Source organism: Solea senegalensis, linkage group LG10 (genome assembly GCF_019176455.1).
Source record: "Solea senegalensis isolate Sse05_10M linkage group LG10, IFAPA_SoseM_1, whole genome shotgun sequence".
In the NCBI taxonomy this organism is placed as follows: domain Eukaryota; kingdom Metazoa; phylum Chordata; class Actinopteri; order Pleuronectiformes; family Soleidae; genus Solea; species Solea senegalensis.
Genome location: NC_058030.1, coordinates 13,884,126 through 13,898,549, shown reverse-complemented (window position 1 = coordinate 13,898,549; position 14,424 = coordinate 13,884,126). Strand labels below are relative to the sequence as shown.

At 40.8% G+C, this 14,424-nt stretch overlaps 1 protein-coding gene across 1 annotated transcript; it reads right to left on the bottom strand.

The window, feature by feature from the left end:
• Nucleotides 1-250: 250 nt before the first annotated feature.
• lg10h15orf39 (linkage group 10 C15orf39 homolog) lies at nt 251-14,101 on the bottom strand. Its single transcript, XM_044035701.1, has 4 exons — nt 13,533-14,101; nt 13,051-13,442; nt 4,188-7,426; nt 251-2,036 (listed from the first exon to the last, which is right to left on the bottom strand). Exons 3-4 carry the CDS (start codon nt 7,327-7,329, stop codon nt 934-936), a joined length of 4,245 nt encoding a protein of 1,414 aa, XP_043891636.1. The 5' UTR covers nt 7,330-7,426; nt 13,051-13,442; nt 13,533-14,101; the 3' UTR covers nt 251-933.
• Nucleotides 14,102-14,424: the final 323 nt, after the last annotated feature.

Sequence of the window (14,424 nt, the reverse complement as noted above, 5' to 3'; positions counted from 1 at the left end):
AAATAATTAATAAAATTAAGTGTAATGTGTGTCATTTGCCATTTGGTGTGGTTTCAAATAACAGCATTCCTGGTGTGTAACTTGTATTGTGCAGTTAAAATTGTTGCCACATGGAGGAGACAGACACCTTTTAAAAGAAACTAGCGTCTGGCATAAATGCCTTTGTGTTTTAGAGCAGGACATATTTCATAAATATCCCCAAACAACTTCTGTGGGTTGATATCAACAAAAACTAAATACGCCATAAAAGTCAGTGACAAGTTAAAAAAATTTATTTCGGAGAGAAACCATTTCAACAGACACAAAACATGGAATCACTACAACAGTGAAGGGTAATGTTTTACCAATTCAGTCTGGAGAAGTGATATAAAATTTAAAATGAGGTAAAAAAATCTTATTAAAAACACCATGGCATGGGGGACATCCCAAAGACACATGAAACAGCTTATGTCCAGTCACACAATTACACACAGTACGTTAACCAAACCATCATCAGGATAGAAATCACTATGACGACAAGACTGGCACTAGTAAACTGCCAGTCAATAACTTAGTTTAAAAAAACAACAGAAAAGTGGAAAATAAATAGGCAATTTCACAGTTGCTTACAATTGAAATATTTTTTTTAAATCAGGGATTTGTTTTAATAAGCTGCTTTTCTTTCACGTCGGGACAAATAAGTGAATAAACCAGAAAAGCTAGATGTGTCATCGATAAGCACTCAAAAACATCTACAGGATGCTGCAAACATTCCATCCCCAAAGAAGAATGCGCCCTGTGGCTCTCGAGTGACAAATAATATTTGGCTGACCTAAAAAAAAAAAAAAAATCCAGTCCAAACTTCATTCTTCAGGAGGCCAGAAATATGACTTAACAGCCTTTTGTTGGCAAGTAAAAAACAAAAGAGGGCACAGTGATATTTCCATGTGAGAACTAATCTTCAACTTTTAGCCAGCCTTTTTTAAAGTCTATTAGCAGCTCAAGATAGTACTTCCATTCCGGTTCACTGTCATATCTGACCTCAAATATAGTCTTTAGAGGGTTGGTGTTGGCCTCGTGGATACGTACCACCTCTCCACTATACCACACTTCTGATTTGTCATCTTCTTCATACAGATGGCGGATCCTCTTTCCCACCAGGTCTGGGTAGTGGATCCTTATGGCCTTGCGAGCCCTCTGCACAGCTGAACGCAGGACCCACCGTCTTCTGTGTTCAGCACTGTGGCAGGCGGACAAGTAGGGACAGTATTTGATCTTTGAGTGTGACCTGCATGTTCCTTTAGAAGGGCACTTGAGGGGTCTTAAGGTGTGAGAGATGCTACCGGTCCTCTGCCACCTGTGGTTTGCTTTGGGCATCCTGCAAAGGTTGCTCTTATTGCTCACGCCTTCCTCCACGTCCCCAGTCTTTGAGACGGAGGAATCGACGTAGGTCCCAGAGTACGACACCGCTTGGTAGTGAGCTCTTTTGTGAAGAGTGCTGCCAAACATCTTTCGCAGTTTGAGAATCATGCCTGAACAATTCTTGGAGTCAACAGGAGATGAGGCTGACCCTGAGGACCGAATACCAGGCTGCTGCAGAGTGGACAAGTCCTCCATTACTGTGTCAGAGGGAGACGGAGAAAGTTGGTCCAATGTTAGAGGACACGTCCATGAATTGTCAGGTGTTGGGCTTTGTGGAATGAGAGAAGAATCCAGCTCTGAATCCAGACTGTTATTTCCTCTGTTCTCACCATCTGCAGACTGATCACTTAAGTTTGTCCGGCAAAATCCACTGAACACGCCGCCGATTCCGTTCTTCTCCACGTCACCTGCCGCCTCCTCATCTGACAAAGTGCTATCTAGAAACATGCGCCGTGAGCTGCTTTTTACCCTGCTTTTTGTTCTCTTTCTGTTCAAATGTGATTTTGTTTCCTGGTCCTTTGGGGGTTTCTGTGGGTGCGACTCTGGGGGTGAGACCGGTGAGGCACTACATTTTGAAAATACAGGAGTCTCCTCACTCACATTGTCTTCTTTGGCGGGATCGTCTACTTCTAATCCTGAAATACAGGAAACATGCAGCAATTAGGATAAGCCAGAATCAAAAGACGTGCCATATATACATATATATGTGTATATATATATATACACATATACATATATATATATATATATATATATATATATATATATATATATATATATATGTGTATATACATATACACATATACATATATATACACATATACATATATACATATATATACACATATACATATATACATGTATATATATATATATGTATATATATGTATATATGTATGTATATGTATATATATATATATATATACACACATATATATATATATGTATATGTACACATACATACATACATACATACATACAAATACAGGCGACATAATGGGAGGGTAAGTTTTTAAAAAGTTGGTTATTAATATGTGGACAACAAAAACAGGTCAGGAAGAGCATCCGGCGTAAAACTTTTGCTAAATCAAATATGTGGATTACTGTAAATGAGGCACACAACGGTTAGGGTAAGATGGGGGTAGATGATCAAATGTGGCGTAACCTAAATGGAGAAGCCGAAAGAGGAAGAAGGATGGACGAGGATAGTGAAAAAAAAATAAAAAAAAAATCAAACACCTCACAGGTTGATAAATCAAGCATCCCATTGTTTATTATTAGTTTACTCTGCAGATTTAAACAGTGGGAACCTGTTCTATTAGTATCAACAAATGTGGCGATTGGACAGCAGGATCCTCCACCATGAAACTCCCTTTCAGAAGAGACAGGATAAGAAGCAGTGGGAGTAACACAGGAAGGCTGTGGGAAAAGTTCAGCTTCTACAGAGAGTACTATCAGTCAAGGACACAACAGCACTCAAGCCAGAGCAGCAGCTTCTCCCAAACCATCTGAACTGTTAAGTGAGTCACCAATGACCAGGAACGCTTTTAAACTCAACCCAGCAAGCGCACGCATGTGCCAAATAAAATAAGAGCTGTGGGAGGACACCAGCCGAGAATTTCAAGGACAAGTCTGGTGATATTTCAAATACATCTCATTGTCGGCAAATTCGATGAAACTAACAAAAGTAAAAGTAGAAATAGGAAACGCATGATTTGTGCCACAAATATGCACTTGAACATAATCAAGTGCATCTAATTTTCATTTAGATTTTACTGCAACAAAACAGAACATCACCATCATTGTCCTTTAAACAAACACGGATATTTAACTGTTTTAACAGTCTAATTCCTGTGTGCTGCCAGCTGTCACTTCCTTCCTCTAGCACTGTGATCCAACAGCCAGCCTTTTCGATTTTTCTACAGCCCAACACCCATGAAGCATAAATGTAATCATGCAACTTTTTTGTGATTCAAAACTGAAAATTAGCACGAAGAGACTCTTCTGCTTTCTAATCAGAGGGGGAAAAAAAAGCAAAGAATAGTGAGACTGAGGGACAACATAAAAAACAAATATACCTGGACTCTCTTTTGGACATCAGGTGAAGTTGATTCTGTAAAAAATAAATGGATTTTATATTGAAGAAGTAAAGTTTCAAAAAAGGGTAGGTGTCAAAATGCACAAAATGTGACTAATAATACTGAATTATTTTAATAATGAAACCCAAAAGAACCACATCATCAACCAAAAGGGGATTTCCAGAAATCTACAAGGAAAACAGTCATGATGTTTACATCATATCTTTTAACATAAGGATATGCATATATGCAATAGCGACAACATTCATTCATTGTGTCTTGGTATCCATCATAAATAACACTTCTCACTGACTTACATTGATATTTACCAATTAAACTGCTTATTTTGCACTAGAAACAGCAGGGAGGTTCAGAGTGACTCTAAATTATCCATCCATTTCCTGTCTCTTGAAGAACATTTGTTTGCTTCACTGTGTCCTCTATGTCCCACGAGTGGTAATTAGCACAACCATTGCTGGTAACACATCTAATTTGTGTGGTGACAGTACCTAGAGAGACACAATGCCATGGCACTGTCACACGGCAACGTCATTTCAGAAAACTGTCATCAATATTCAAAAGAAATAAAATCAGAAGTAAATGTTCGATCGTTGCAACGTGACAGTTTCTTCCTTCTTTTGCAAGGACAACATTCAACGCACAAGTCATCGCATCACCTCCGTCACTCCGAAATGAACGTGCACTCACCGAGATGTTTGCAAACGCAGGCGTGATACAAAAGGTTGACCACGTCAGCGTAGATATCAGGCAAGTGTTTGAGGGACATCAGTCTCCTGAGCCGGGAGGAACAGGCCCGCTTGTGAAGCTGGATGAGGATCTTCTCTTCGGACAGTGTCGTGGGACGCAGCTCCACTTTGTGCTTGTGCAAGACCTGGTCGATGAAACTGCCCTGGACCACCGGAAACAGCAGCTCCTTCATCACCAGCATGGGGAGAAACACGGCTCCCGCTCTCATGACGTGTGGAAAAGGACAGCGCTTCTGGCTGGTGTACTCTCGCAGCCTCTCGAGGACCTTATGAAGGGCCGTCGTCATCTCCTCATTGAGCCACTTTTCTCTGGCTTTTACCCCCAGCAAACATGACACCTTCTGGACTTTGGTTGACGGAGATGTAGGATCAGTCAGTTGCAACTGAGACACCCAGGCCTTCAGCTCATGCTCTGAAGAGGCCGACACAGATTTAGACACTAGCTTGCACAGGGAATTGTGCAACTCGAGGAAGTGCTTGCGGACTGGCATTTGGAGCTCTAGTTTTGGTGCGCCATCGGCTGTTGGCTGCACCGGTGACTTCTCTGGTGGAGGAGCTGGACTGGAATATTTAATGTCAGGGAGAAGGATTCTGACCGCGGCCATTTTTAAGTACTGGGGAGGAACGTTCTTGAAATCTACGTTGTTCTCAGATACTTGCATTGGAGTACTGGGTGTGGATTGAAGGGTGGCCGCCTGCAAGTGCATCGGTGTGTATGTGTCAGAAGACGAGTGCATCGGTGTTGTCAACTCAACAGGTTTAGCCTCATCTGAAGTCTTTTTTTCATCTGTATAAGAGGCTTTACATTCAGGCTCATCTGCTTCACATTTTTCTATCACCAGCATGTGTTCACCATCATATAAATCAGCCTCTTCGGGCTCTTGTTTGATGATGACTTTACTGTACTCCTGACTCACAAGAGAGTCTGCAGCGTCATCTGCGTCTGTCGAATCTACCTTTTCCAGTTTGATATTCTTGTGTTTAGGGATTTCTCCACCAGGCTGCTCTATTGGAGTATCTGGGCACGTTTCGTGGGGATCTACAGAGACAACAGGCTGCTCTTCATCTCGATCTGGCATTTTCAGTTTGGCTTCTGGTTTGATTTTGACTTCACCATCCTCAGAAGACTGACCAGTAATCTGAGGGACTTGGCCTGCAGATATCGTTCTGGTGCCTTGCAGGTATGTTTGGTACTGTGCCAAACTAAAGACACTGTCAATAACTGGCATAGGATGTTTAGCAGTGTTATTTTCTTCTTTGACATTCTCCATCACTTCCAACTTTTGTCGTTTCTTTGAGTCCACTTCACAAAACTCCCTGCTCTCTTCTTTAATTTGGATAGGTGGTGATGGATGAGAAACACTTCTCTTCAAACACCCTTTAATAACAGTGGTGCCTGAAGTGGATATAGGACTATTGTTGTTATTTCCTTGTGGGACAGCAGGGGAATAAATTATTTTTCTGACATTTGCACCGTTACTTACAGCTGTGTGGATGCGATCTGAACTCTGACTGGGAGGTCGGGGCAGCCATGCTCCCGGGGAAACGGGAAGATATTTTGGCTGTTCTGGCCATGGCACGTGGGATTCACAGGGGGGATAGTCCATCAGTCTGTTCATGTTCAAACCACCTGGTGGACGGACGTGCTGGTCTACGAGCAGACTGGAGATTGAAGGAAAAAATCGACTTGTTTTTATGTTTGGTGGTGAGACGCCGGGGTGGTTTGTACATCTGGTTGAACTGGACAGATTCCTGCAGAGGAATGGTGAGGAGGGATTGGGCTGCTCAACATGCAGGCTGGTGTTGGGCTTGTCCTTATGTAGATTGACAGCAGACGTCAAGGGATGGTCCCGATGTTGACTGGATGGGGAAACATTACTGTGAAAACTGGGGAATGGATGTTGCTTAGTAAGGGGCACTCTGATTTGGCTTGCATTTAAATTAATTCTAGGGACCGCGTAGCATGGATAGTCGAAGCCTTGCATGAAGGAATGATTTGGCAAGGTTTCAGATCGAGGCAAAGGAATTTCTCCATGAAGTGACTGAGGCACTATGTAATGTTCCCGGGGATTTGAGATTGTGTGTTTAAGTATAACAGGGACATCTTCTCTCTGCTTACTGCCAATGTTTTTACACTGTGTGCTGTTATGTGGCTCCTCGTTTGCCTGGGGATAGTAAAACACTGGGTACTGTGTTAGCTGGCCATATTTGGACATGGGAGAGCGTTCCTGATAAACCTCTGAGGTCATATGCTCATATGTAGGATGGGAGGGGTATAAACTGGGGTAGCTTCTGGGGGAGGCCTGTAACCGGTGGCTGCGCTCACTCAAAGAATTTAACAGTGTGCGAGTTGGGGTGCAAGGGTAACTGTTGTAGTTTGGGTCAATCATAGCAGGCAAAGTCCTAGTCGGACTCGGACTGTATGTGTCCACGCTGATCCTCTTGAGTGGTTCGGCGCTGTGCTCATACTGTAAACCTCTCTGCTGCAGCAGCGTGTCCTGTGTCTTTCTCTCAATGGGTTGCCTTTCAGTGTAATGACCATCACTTTGCAGCATCCAGTCGTGCTGATAGACATTTTTGGGTATCCTCAGCGAGCCATGCTCCACACTGTATCGTCCCATCACACAGCCCACTTCATTACAGCAAGGTTTATGTCCATAAACTGGCTTAGGAACAGCAAGGTAGATGGAGTTTTCAGACGGAGGAGGTAAATTCTCACCTCCAGTTTTTGGTTCTCCAACAGTCACTGATGCGGAAGCTGTGGCGCTACTGCTCCCAGGACTTTTAGTGTACAAGGCAAACCCCTGTTTTACTGGAGCGTGACAGACGGAAGAATGAGAATGTTCTTCTTCTGGAGAATTCTTTTCTTGCCTGTAAAATATGTGGTTGTGTCCCTCCATACCAGATAGGTGACTCACAGGATTCCGGCCATCCAGCACAGGGAAACCTGCTTCTTCCCTTCTTCTAGGGTCATAAGCAAAATATACCCCGCTGTACTGCAGTGCCTGCTTATGCAAGAAATCTTGCATATTTTGTGGTTTTGGCAGAACTGTAGGTGTTATCGTTCCATCGAATAATGGCATCTTGCTTTAAAACACTGGGTCAACGAGAGTCTGCATGGAGTGGCTGTTCTTCATGTACGAACTTTCAATATGGTGGCACGCTGACACAGGCCCAGATCTAGGAATACAAAAAAATAACAATTACACACTGGAATTAATAGATATGTCATGTTTATGTCACATTAGTGGAAGAGGTCCATCCCTAAGACATCAGCACTGAATACATTACAGAAAAATGCATCAACATGAGAAACAACAAGCTTAAGGTAGTCAATCAGCCTTGACAGAGACATGACAGTGACGAGTTTAAGCATTATTTTACTCCTAGGAGAGAAAACATCTATGATGAAGAGTCTTCTTCTTCCCTTTTATTATCTCGACATGTCCAAGCCTGTGAAATATTCAAGAATAAAGAAATAAAAGTTTTCTTATGGGTTATATTATTGTTGTAAGTAAGATTTACTTTGTCTTGTAATTATCATTTATTCCATCCTCAAAGCTTCTGAGTGAGACTTGCTGCTCAACCACATTGTGTTGTATCTTAATATAAAATGACAATAAAGAACCTAAATAATACCTTGGATCCTGTCCTCCAGACCAAATTATGTAATGAGAACATTTACATTTATAATTTTATCACCAGGACTAAATTATGTGCTTGCTAATTCTTCTCTAATTAGGTGAAATCCAGATGTTTCCATGCTGAGTAACAGCTAAGCGCTACAGTATCTTCATGTAATATTATCATTAACATCTCTCTCAAGCCCGTGTTTGTCTTAGAATGACTAACGAGCGTTGGTAATGTGTACCCTTGATAATCGCAAATCAAACAATTCTACTGCACCGTTTTAGGTTGTCTCAAGCTAACTCACATTCCAGTTCAACCCTATTAAACTGACCAAAACTATGCGACCATGACTTGTTTCACAATTCCTGAATCAGGTTAGTTTCTCAAGCGGTTACGATCGAAAGCTCTGGAAGTAAAAACATGACAGGAGCTGAGAGGCTATCTGCGTGAGTCAGGACTATGAGGACATTTCTCGTGCACGCCTCATGACATTCTCAGCCAACGTCAGGCTCCTCACGTGAGGCTTTCTGAAAGGACACAAGGTCCATATTCCAACATTGTCTGCTGTGTCACTGTCACATCCTATCAGCATCTGCCTCCTGTCAGTCGTGACATAAAACTCATTGCACTGTGTGCAGCGTGGTAATGGCAACAGGGATTCATCTGTTTTAATGTTAATGTTTTAATGTTGAAAAGGCGTTCAGTTTTAATGATTTCTTTGTTTATATTGAGCAAATAAACCAGAAAATATTCACATTTAAGAAGCTGAAATGCTTGTTTTAATTATTAGAAAAACACTCTTAACACACTTAATTTAGTAATTAAGACATCGAAAAACTACAATACTGAGACACAGTGTGTGCACATTGTTACACAAGTTACACACTACAGCTTTAATTAGTTTAGGGTTTTTTTATCTTCTCAATGTAGGCATGCAGTGCAAGCCAAGAATAGTATGGGTTAAATGAGAAAGAATTACCCTGAGGGGAATGTATATTAAAGAAATTGTACAAATATGTTTTCCAACCCACTGTGGTTGAAATCTGAACTTTTACTCTGGTTTGTTGATGAATGCAAGACCAAAACAGAGTCACACAGAGTTTGTACAGGAAATGAACAAAGAAAGGATTAACATCAGTGTCTTATATATATATATATATATATATATACATATATACATACATATATATACATATATATGTAGTAAACGGGAGTGGATTGATAATGGTTCCACTGTCTCCGTGCGACGAGAACAGTTTTCTTAAAACAGTCAGACAAGTTCAGAAAGAGTATTGTTCATGCACATGCAGAGGATATGAAGTCATAAGGAACACATGAAATATGAGATAATGGCAGGTCTGTTCTCCGTACTCACAACCCATGTCATATGGGATGCAACACAGGGCAGAGGTTATAGAAGATATAAAGTGAAATCAGATTTTCCCTCTACATCACAGGTTAAACCTAGAAACAATACATTGCTTCTTTGGTGAGCCTCTAAAAAATGTTGGAATAAAAATGTGACACAGTGCTGAAACAGCCTTTTACAGTGTGAAATCAGACTTACTGTGATATAACTAAAGTCATATTTCATGGATTTTTTCCCCCATCACCATCACACTTTTACCAAAGCAGAACTCATCTGGTCAGCACATAGACCTTTTCTATTGCATTTTATCACCACTCAAACATAGCTCCTTTTTAATACCCTCCATTCTGCAATAAAACGATGATTCTCACTTACTTTATGTTGAGTTTATAGCAGAATTATTTGGTTTATTGTTTATGTAAATGATCAAAATATCTGCAGATTCATGTTTGATCTGTAGACTAAAAATGTCTGCGTCACTTCAATTACACAATGGGCCTTGATCGTGGCAGACAAGCACAGAAATACATAATCAAATTAATGGTGGCTGTTTTCCATTTAGTTTCCTCATTCACCGTCACGCTGTCCTGACTTTGTTGAAGTGAACCATTGTTAATATGGAGAATCAAGCGTACCTTTCATACTGAAACATGTCACATCCTAAAGTGATCCAGAATAATAGATCTGCAAGGTCCCGCGGGACTTGCAGATCTGGACTGACAAAACTGAGTGCTGACTAAGTTGACGTCACGATGGTTGACAAATAACAGAAGAATGCAGATGTAGCAACATCAACATCAAGATTTACTAAAAGGGCAGACAGAGGAGTGTCGTGGTGGAGAATCAACTAAGTTTTCTATCTTGATACATCAGCTGGAGTTGAGGCCGTTGTCTTCAGATCAAAAAGGCATTTATTTCTGGATCCAAAAATCAAACATCAGGGTGAGAGTACAGAAGTACACTGAAACATAAACATTGTGGGCCAAACACTTTGGGGCCAGCTCCTCCCCTGGCCCCTGTTCCTACCATCACAATATAGTTGTTTTTCCACCATTCGCGTTTAATAGTTTTAATCGTGTCTAGCCATCTTGTTTTTCCTTTTTTTAAACATTTTACAAAACTCTAAGGAGAGTGTTTACACCCTTCTCTGATTGGTTGCATGATGTTGTATAATCTCCCCTGAGGAGGTGTCATCTGCCCCTCTTCCTGTTAAGACATTTTTGGGTACTTTCCATCTTATTCCATAATTAATAGTGCAGTAATGCAAGTCGTTTCTTCATTTTAATACCGCAATAACTTCAGGTGATTTCTTCATATTCGCCCGGTACACTAGCACACATATAGCGCAGAGTTTATTATAAGATTCAGCAGCAGTGGTGCCAGTGATAATGGAAGCACTGGAGGCTGAATAAGCTCATTTAAAATGTGCATGTTATGTGCCACAGTGACAGGGGATGTTCACTGATTTTGTAAAGATGACTCATGGGTTATTGTTTCAAGAAATTAGAGAACTAAAATGATAAACACTATGGAACCACAAAAGAAAGAAAGAAAGAAATCAGTTTTACTTATTTCATTTACCCTTTGCTTCTTGATATCCTAATTCTAATTTTCCCCGGAGGCACCTGAAGGCAGCACACAATCTTTCTGACAGACAGCTCGTAGGAGAAAGAAAGATGACCTCATCACTTGATTAATTCATAACTGTGTCACACAAGTCTTTCTGCACAAACAAGCCAGACAACAAAACCACATGTCTATTCTTTTGTCTTTTCTTTTTTTTTTTATTAGTAGTAAATTTCCCTGTCCTCTCCAGTTTACTCCACTAATGGTACCATATCTGCCAGTACCGCTGTAACAGCTGTATCTGCTCCAAGAAACTTAAATAATGTCATAGTCTCTGACATGTCTGCAGGCTAAACTTCGGAAAATTCAAATTCTCACTGTAGAACCCCCACAAAGGCATCAATTATATCCAGGGTCGTGACAGCACACTTTAACAGTCCAGATGTTATCAGTTCATCCTGTTGACACGTTTCTGAAAAGTACAGCGCAGTGGTTGATCTGCATGTAGCGAGTGTGGTTTACAAGCGTGCAAAGAGGAAACAGCTCAGTGAGGGTTTACAAGTCAATAGTTAAAACGGTGTGTGTGCCTGTGTGTGTGTTTTCTGTTACCTCTTGGTGACCTTTTCTGCTATAAACACTGAACGTGTCAGGACCAGTAAGCATCATGGGGTCCAAAGCCTGGTCCTGACGAGGCAGACCTCAATTCTAAGGCTCTAGTTAAGATGTGAACTGTGGTTAGGTTAGGGTTAGGGTAAGGGGGGCTAAGCCCTCACAGTTGCATATTCTGCCCACTTTGTTGATGCCTTATATGTCTATATTTACTGTTAAGGACGACAAAAGGATGTGCGACTCTAGGACTGCACAGTTGTACTGAGGACATAGCAGAAATGGACGTCCCAAACAGCTGTGCAGCCCATTCCAACTGACTGAAAGTCATTCACATACACAAAATAATATTTAGTGCTGTGCTCATTGACCGTACTGTACATGTTACGGTTTCCTCCTACAGGGAACCAGGAAATAAGAATGCGTTAATTATCCATTGGGGAGCAACTCTGCGGTTTCCAAATAGAACTTCATTTGAATCCAGGTCTGTGGGAAAACATGCCTATTTCTACATTGTTCCGAGCAGCTCATGGTCTCGATCTCTAGTTGCAGATCTTGTGCAACAGAACGCGATGCCGTTTTTGGAAAATGAAGTTCCCAATTATAGGAAGGCAGACAATAAAGCATGACACATATTATGAGCAGACACCAGTGTGATTAACAGCTGGTGTCGTCCTGGTTTGACACAGGTCAAAATCACAAATCTCCAGGCTTCACAGTCCTATGGCTGACATGAATATTTACGCCTACATGTAGTTAACTTTGAAGTAGCAGTCTATAATGTGATGGAGCCGGTGAAACCAATTCCTTTTAAATCACAAATGCTGACCCCTCTGTCATTTCATCCTGGATCTTAAGGTTTTAGTTGGCCTGTCCAAGTGAATGGGACTCAATGGAGAGTCCTGACAAGAATAGTTGTACAAACCTCTGAGAGTGAGTGTGCGTGCGTGCGTGCGTGTGTGCGTGTGTTGCATGTCTGGAGGGTAAGGGTGATAAAGTGATGTGACTTCCGAAAGCAAACCGTCCACAAGAAACCCAAAGCACGTGGAAGAGGAATGACTGTGCACATATGTGAAAGTTCGCAATCATTAATCGGATGATTAAATAGTCAGCAGGGTCGAGAAGAAGATGTCAACAAGTTCACGTGACATGACAGTAAGAAAAACAAAAAAACTGTTTCGAAATGACCAATTCAAATGTTGTCACGCTCAGATATACAAAAAAAAAAAACGGGAACTTGCAACTTTAGAAATCATTTAAGAAATCTTCTCATTTTCTTGTAAAGTGGTTTTGTTGCGTGTATGGACTCACGCACATTTGCGGGCATAAAGAGGGGAAAAAGCATGTATGCTTTATGCGTCTCCGTGTGCAACTTCACACATTAATAACAGAACAATATGAGAAGAACAAATGAAGTGCAAGTGATCGACTGTCACAGAAAAGTAAGTGAGTTCACACTGCGGCTGAAAACGCTTCATGGATTAAACATTTCCACATGTTCACATGACGTTTGCCACCATTTATTTCCCACTTTACTTTCCCTCTTTCGCGACATATGATCTGATACTAACGTGTCGTGCGTGCGGACACGTGACGGCTGCTGCAGCAGCGGCAGTAAATACAAAGTTCTTACCTCGCCGCTGCACTGATGGCAATTAATGGTTTCCACAAAAACTCCATGAAAGGCAGCTTGTGAGAAATGCTGCAGGGGGGGAAATGGGCTGTCCTGCCCCGCTGCCTGGTTCTGGACTTGTCAGGCCGGATGTAACAGAATCCCACGGACTGAAGAGCAGCAGGGGGAAAAAAAGGCCTGGCAGGAGGTTTGAATAGCGTGACCGAAGTCCACGCGGCTTTTGGAGAAGTTAACCAAGTGAAGGAAAGACAAAAGGAAGGAGGATGGTCTTTGATCAATAGGCGGAGTCACACCCTCTGACTGTCTGTCTGTCTGTCCACAGCTTGTTTTCTTCAGCTCATGTGTTGTTTTCCTGCTGCTCACTTTCTCTTTTATTGGCTGCACATCCAATTCTGCAAACACCAGAAAACGCACGTCCTGTTATTTCCTATTTCCACATGATACAGGTGTGTGTTATTGATTTCAATACTTTCAATACTTACTTTTCTTTTTAAAAGTGTTCCCAAACCAGGAGGGGGTTTCCTCTCTAGCCCCTTTGAAAATATGAAAAGAATCCTACAAAACAAATTTAGCCATTAGTTTAACATTTTGGTTCACTCTGTTATACAGGATGTTCATTCACAAACAGTCCAGGATGTAAGCAGTGAACCACACAGCACTTTTATTATTTACTTCTCAGACCTTTGCTTCCTCTGCATTTCAACTATGGACAAGTAGAGCAAAGAGAAAGTCAAGAAAGAAACATGATGATATTCTAGTGGCAGCATAGTTTTTTCCCTTGAACAACACAAAAGGAGTCATTTTGTCATATGAGATGCGCCTGAACATTGTCATAAAGTATAATATCAAAGATATTTACCATCTCACAAAAAACCTAGTATAAACTATTAACATGAGTATGAATTATGTATTGGACAACACATATGCCTTTAATAACTTTCCGTGTACACACTGTTGTATATAAGCTACAGGCTATAAAATATAGTTGTATAAATTACAGTGTATATAAGATAAATCTCTGGTTTTTATTATTTGTTTTTATTGTTCTTATTCTTTATTTGTTTGTCAAACTATTATTATTATTATCATTATTATTATGATTACAGCCTCAAAGGTCTCGACTCCATCCGCATGAATAAGGCACAGAGAAAGTCACAGATTAGGAGTTAACAGATGTTGTTTCAATTCAAAATGAACATAAAAAAAAATGATACTTTCACGTTTTCCTGAAGGAATTCAACAGATAATTTTTCCATAAAATACAATTCTACAACATTTAATTAAATGCAAATCAAAAGAATTAAAGATGAGGCAGTGAATGAAATAAAATGATTACCTATAAATGATATAATCTGAAAATGTAAACAAAACCCT

Bases quoted from the DNA above. Each gene is read 5' to 3' on its own strand.
- lg10h15orf39 (XM_044035701.1), bottom strand. From the start codon at position 7,329: ATGCCATTATTCGATGGAACGATAACACCTACAGTTCTGCCAAAACCA. The intron at 2,037-4,187 runs GTGAGTGCACGT...CCTGTATTTCAG, and splicing joins CTGCGTTTGCAAACATCTCG to GATTAGAAGTAGACGATCCC.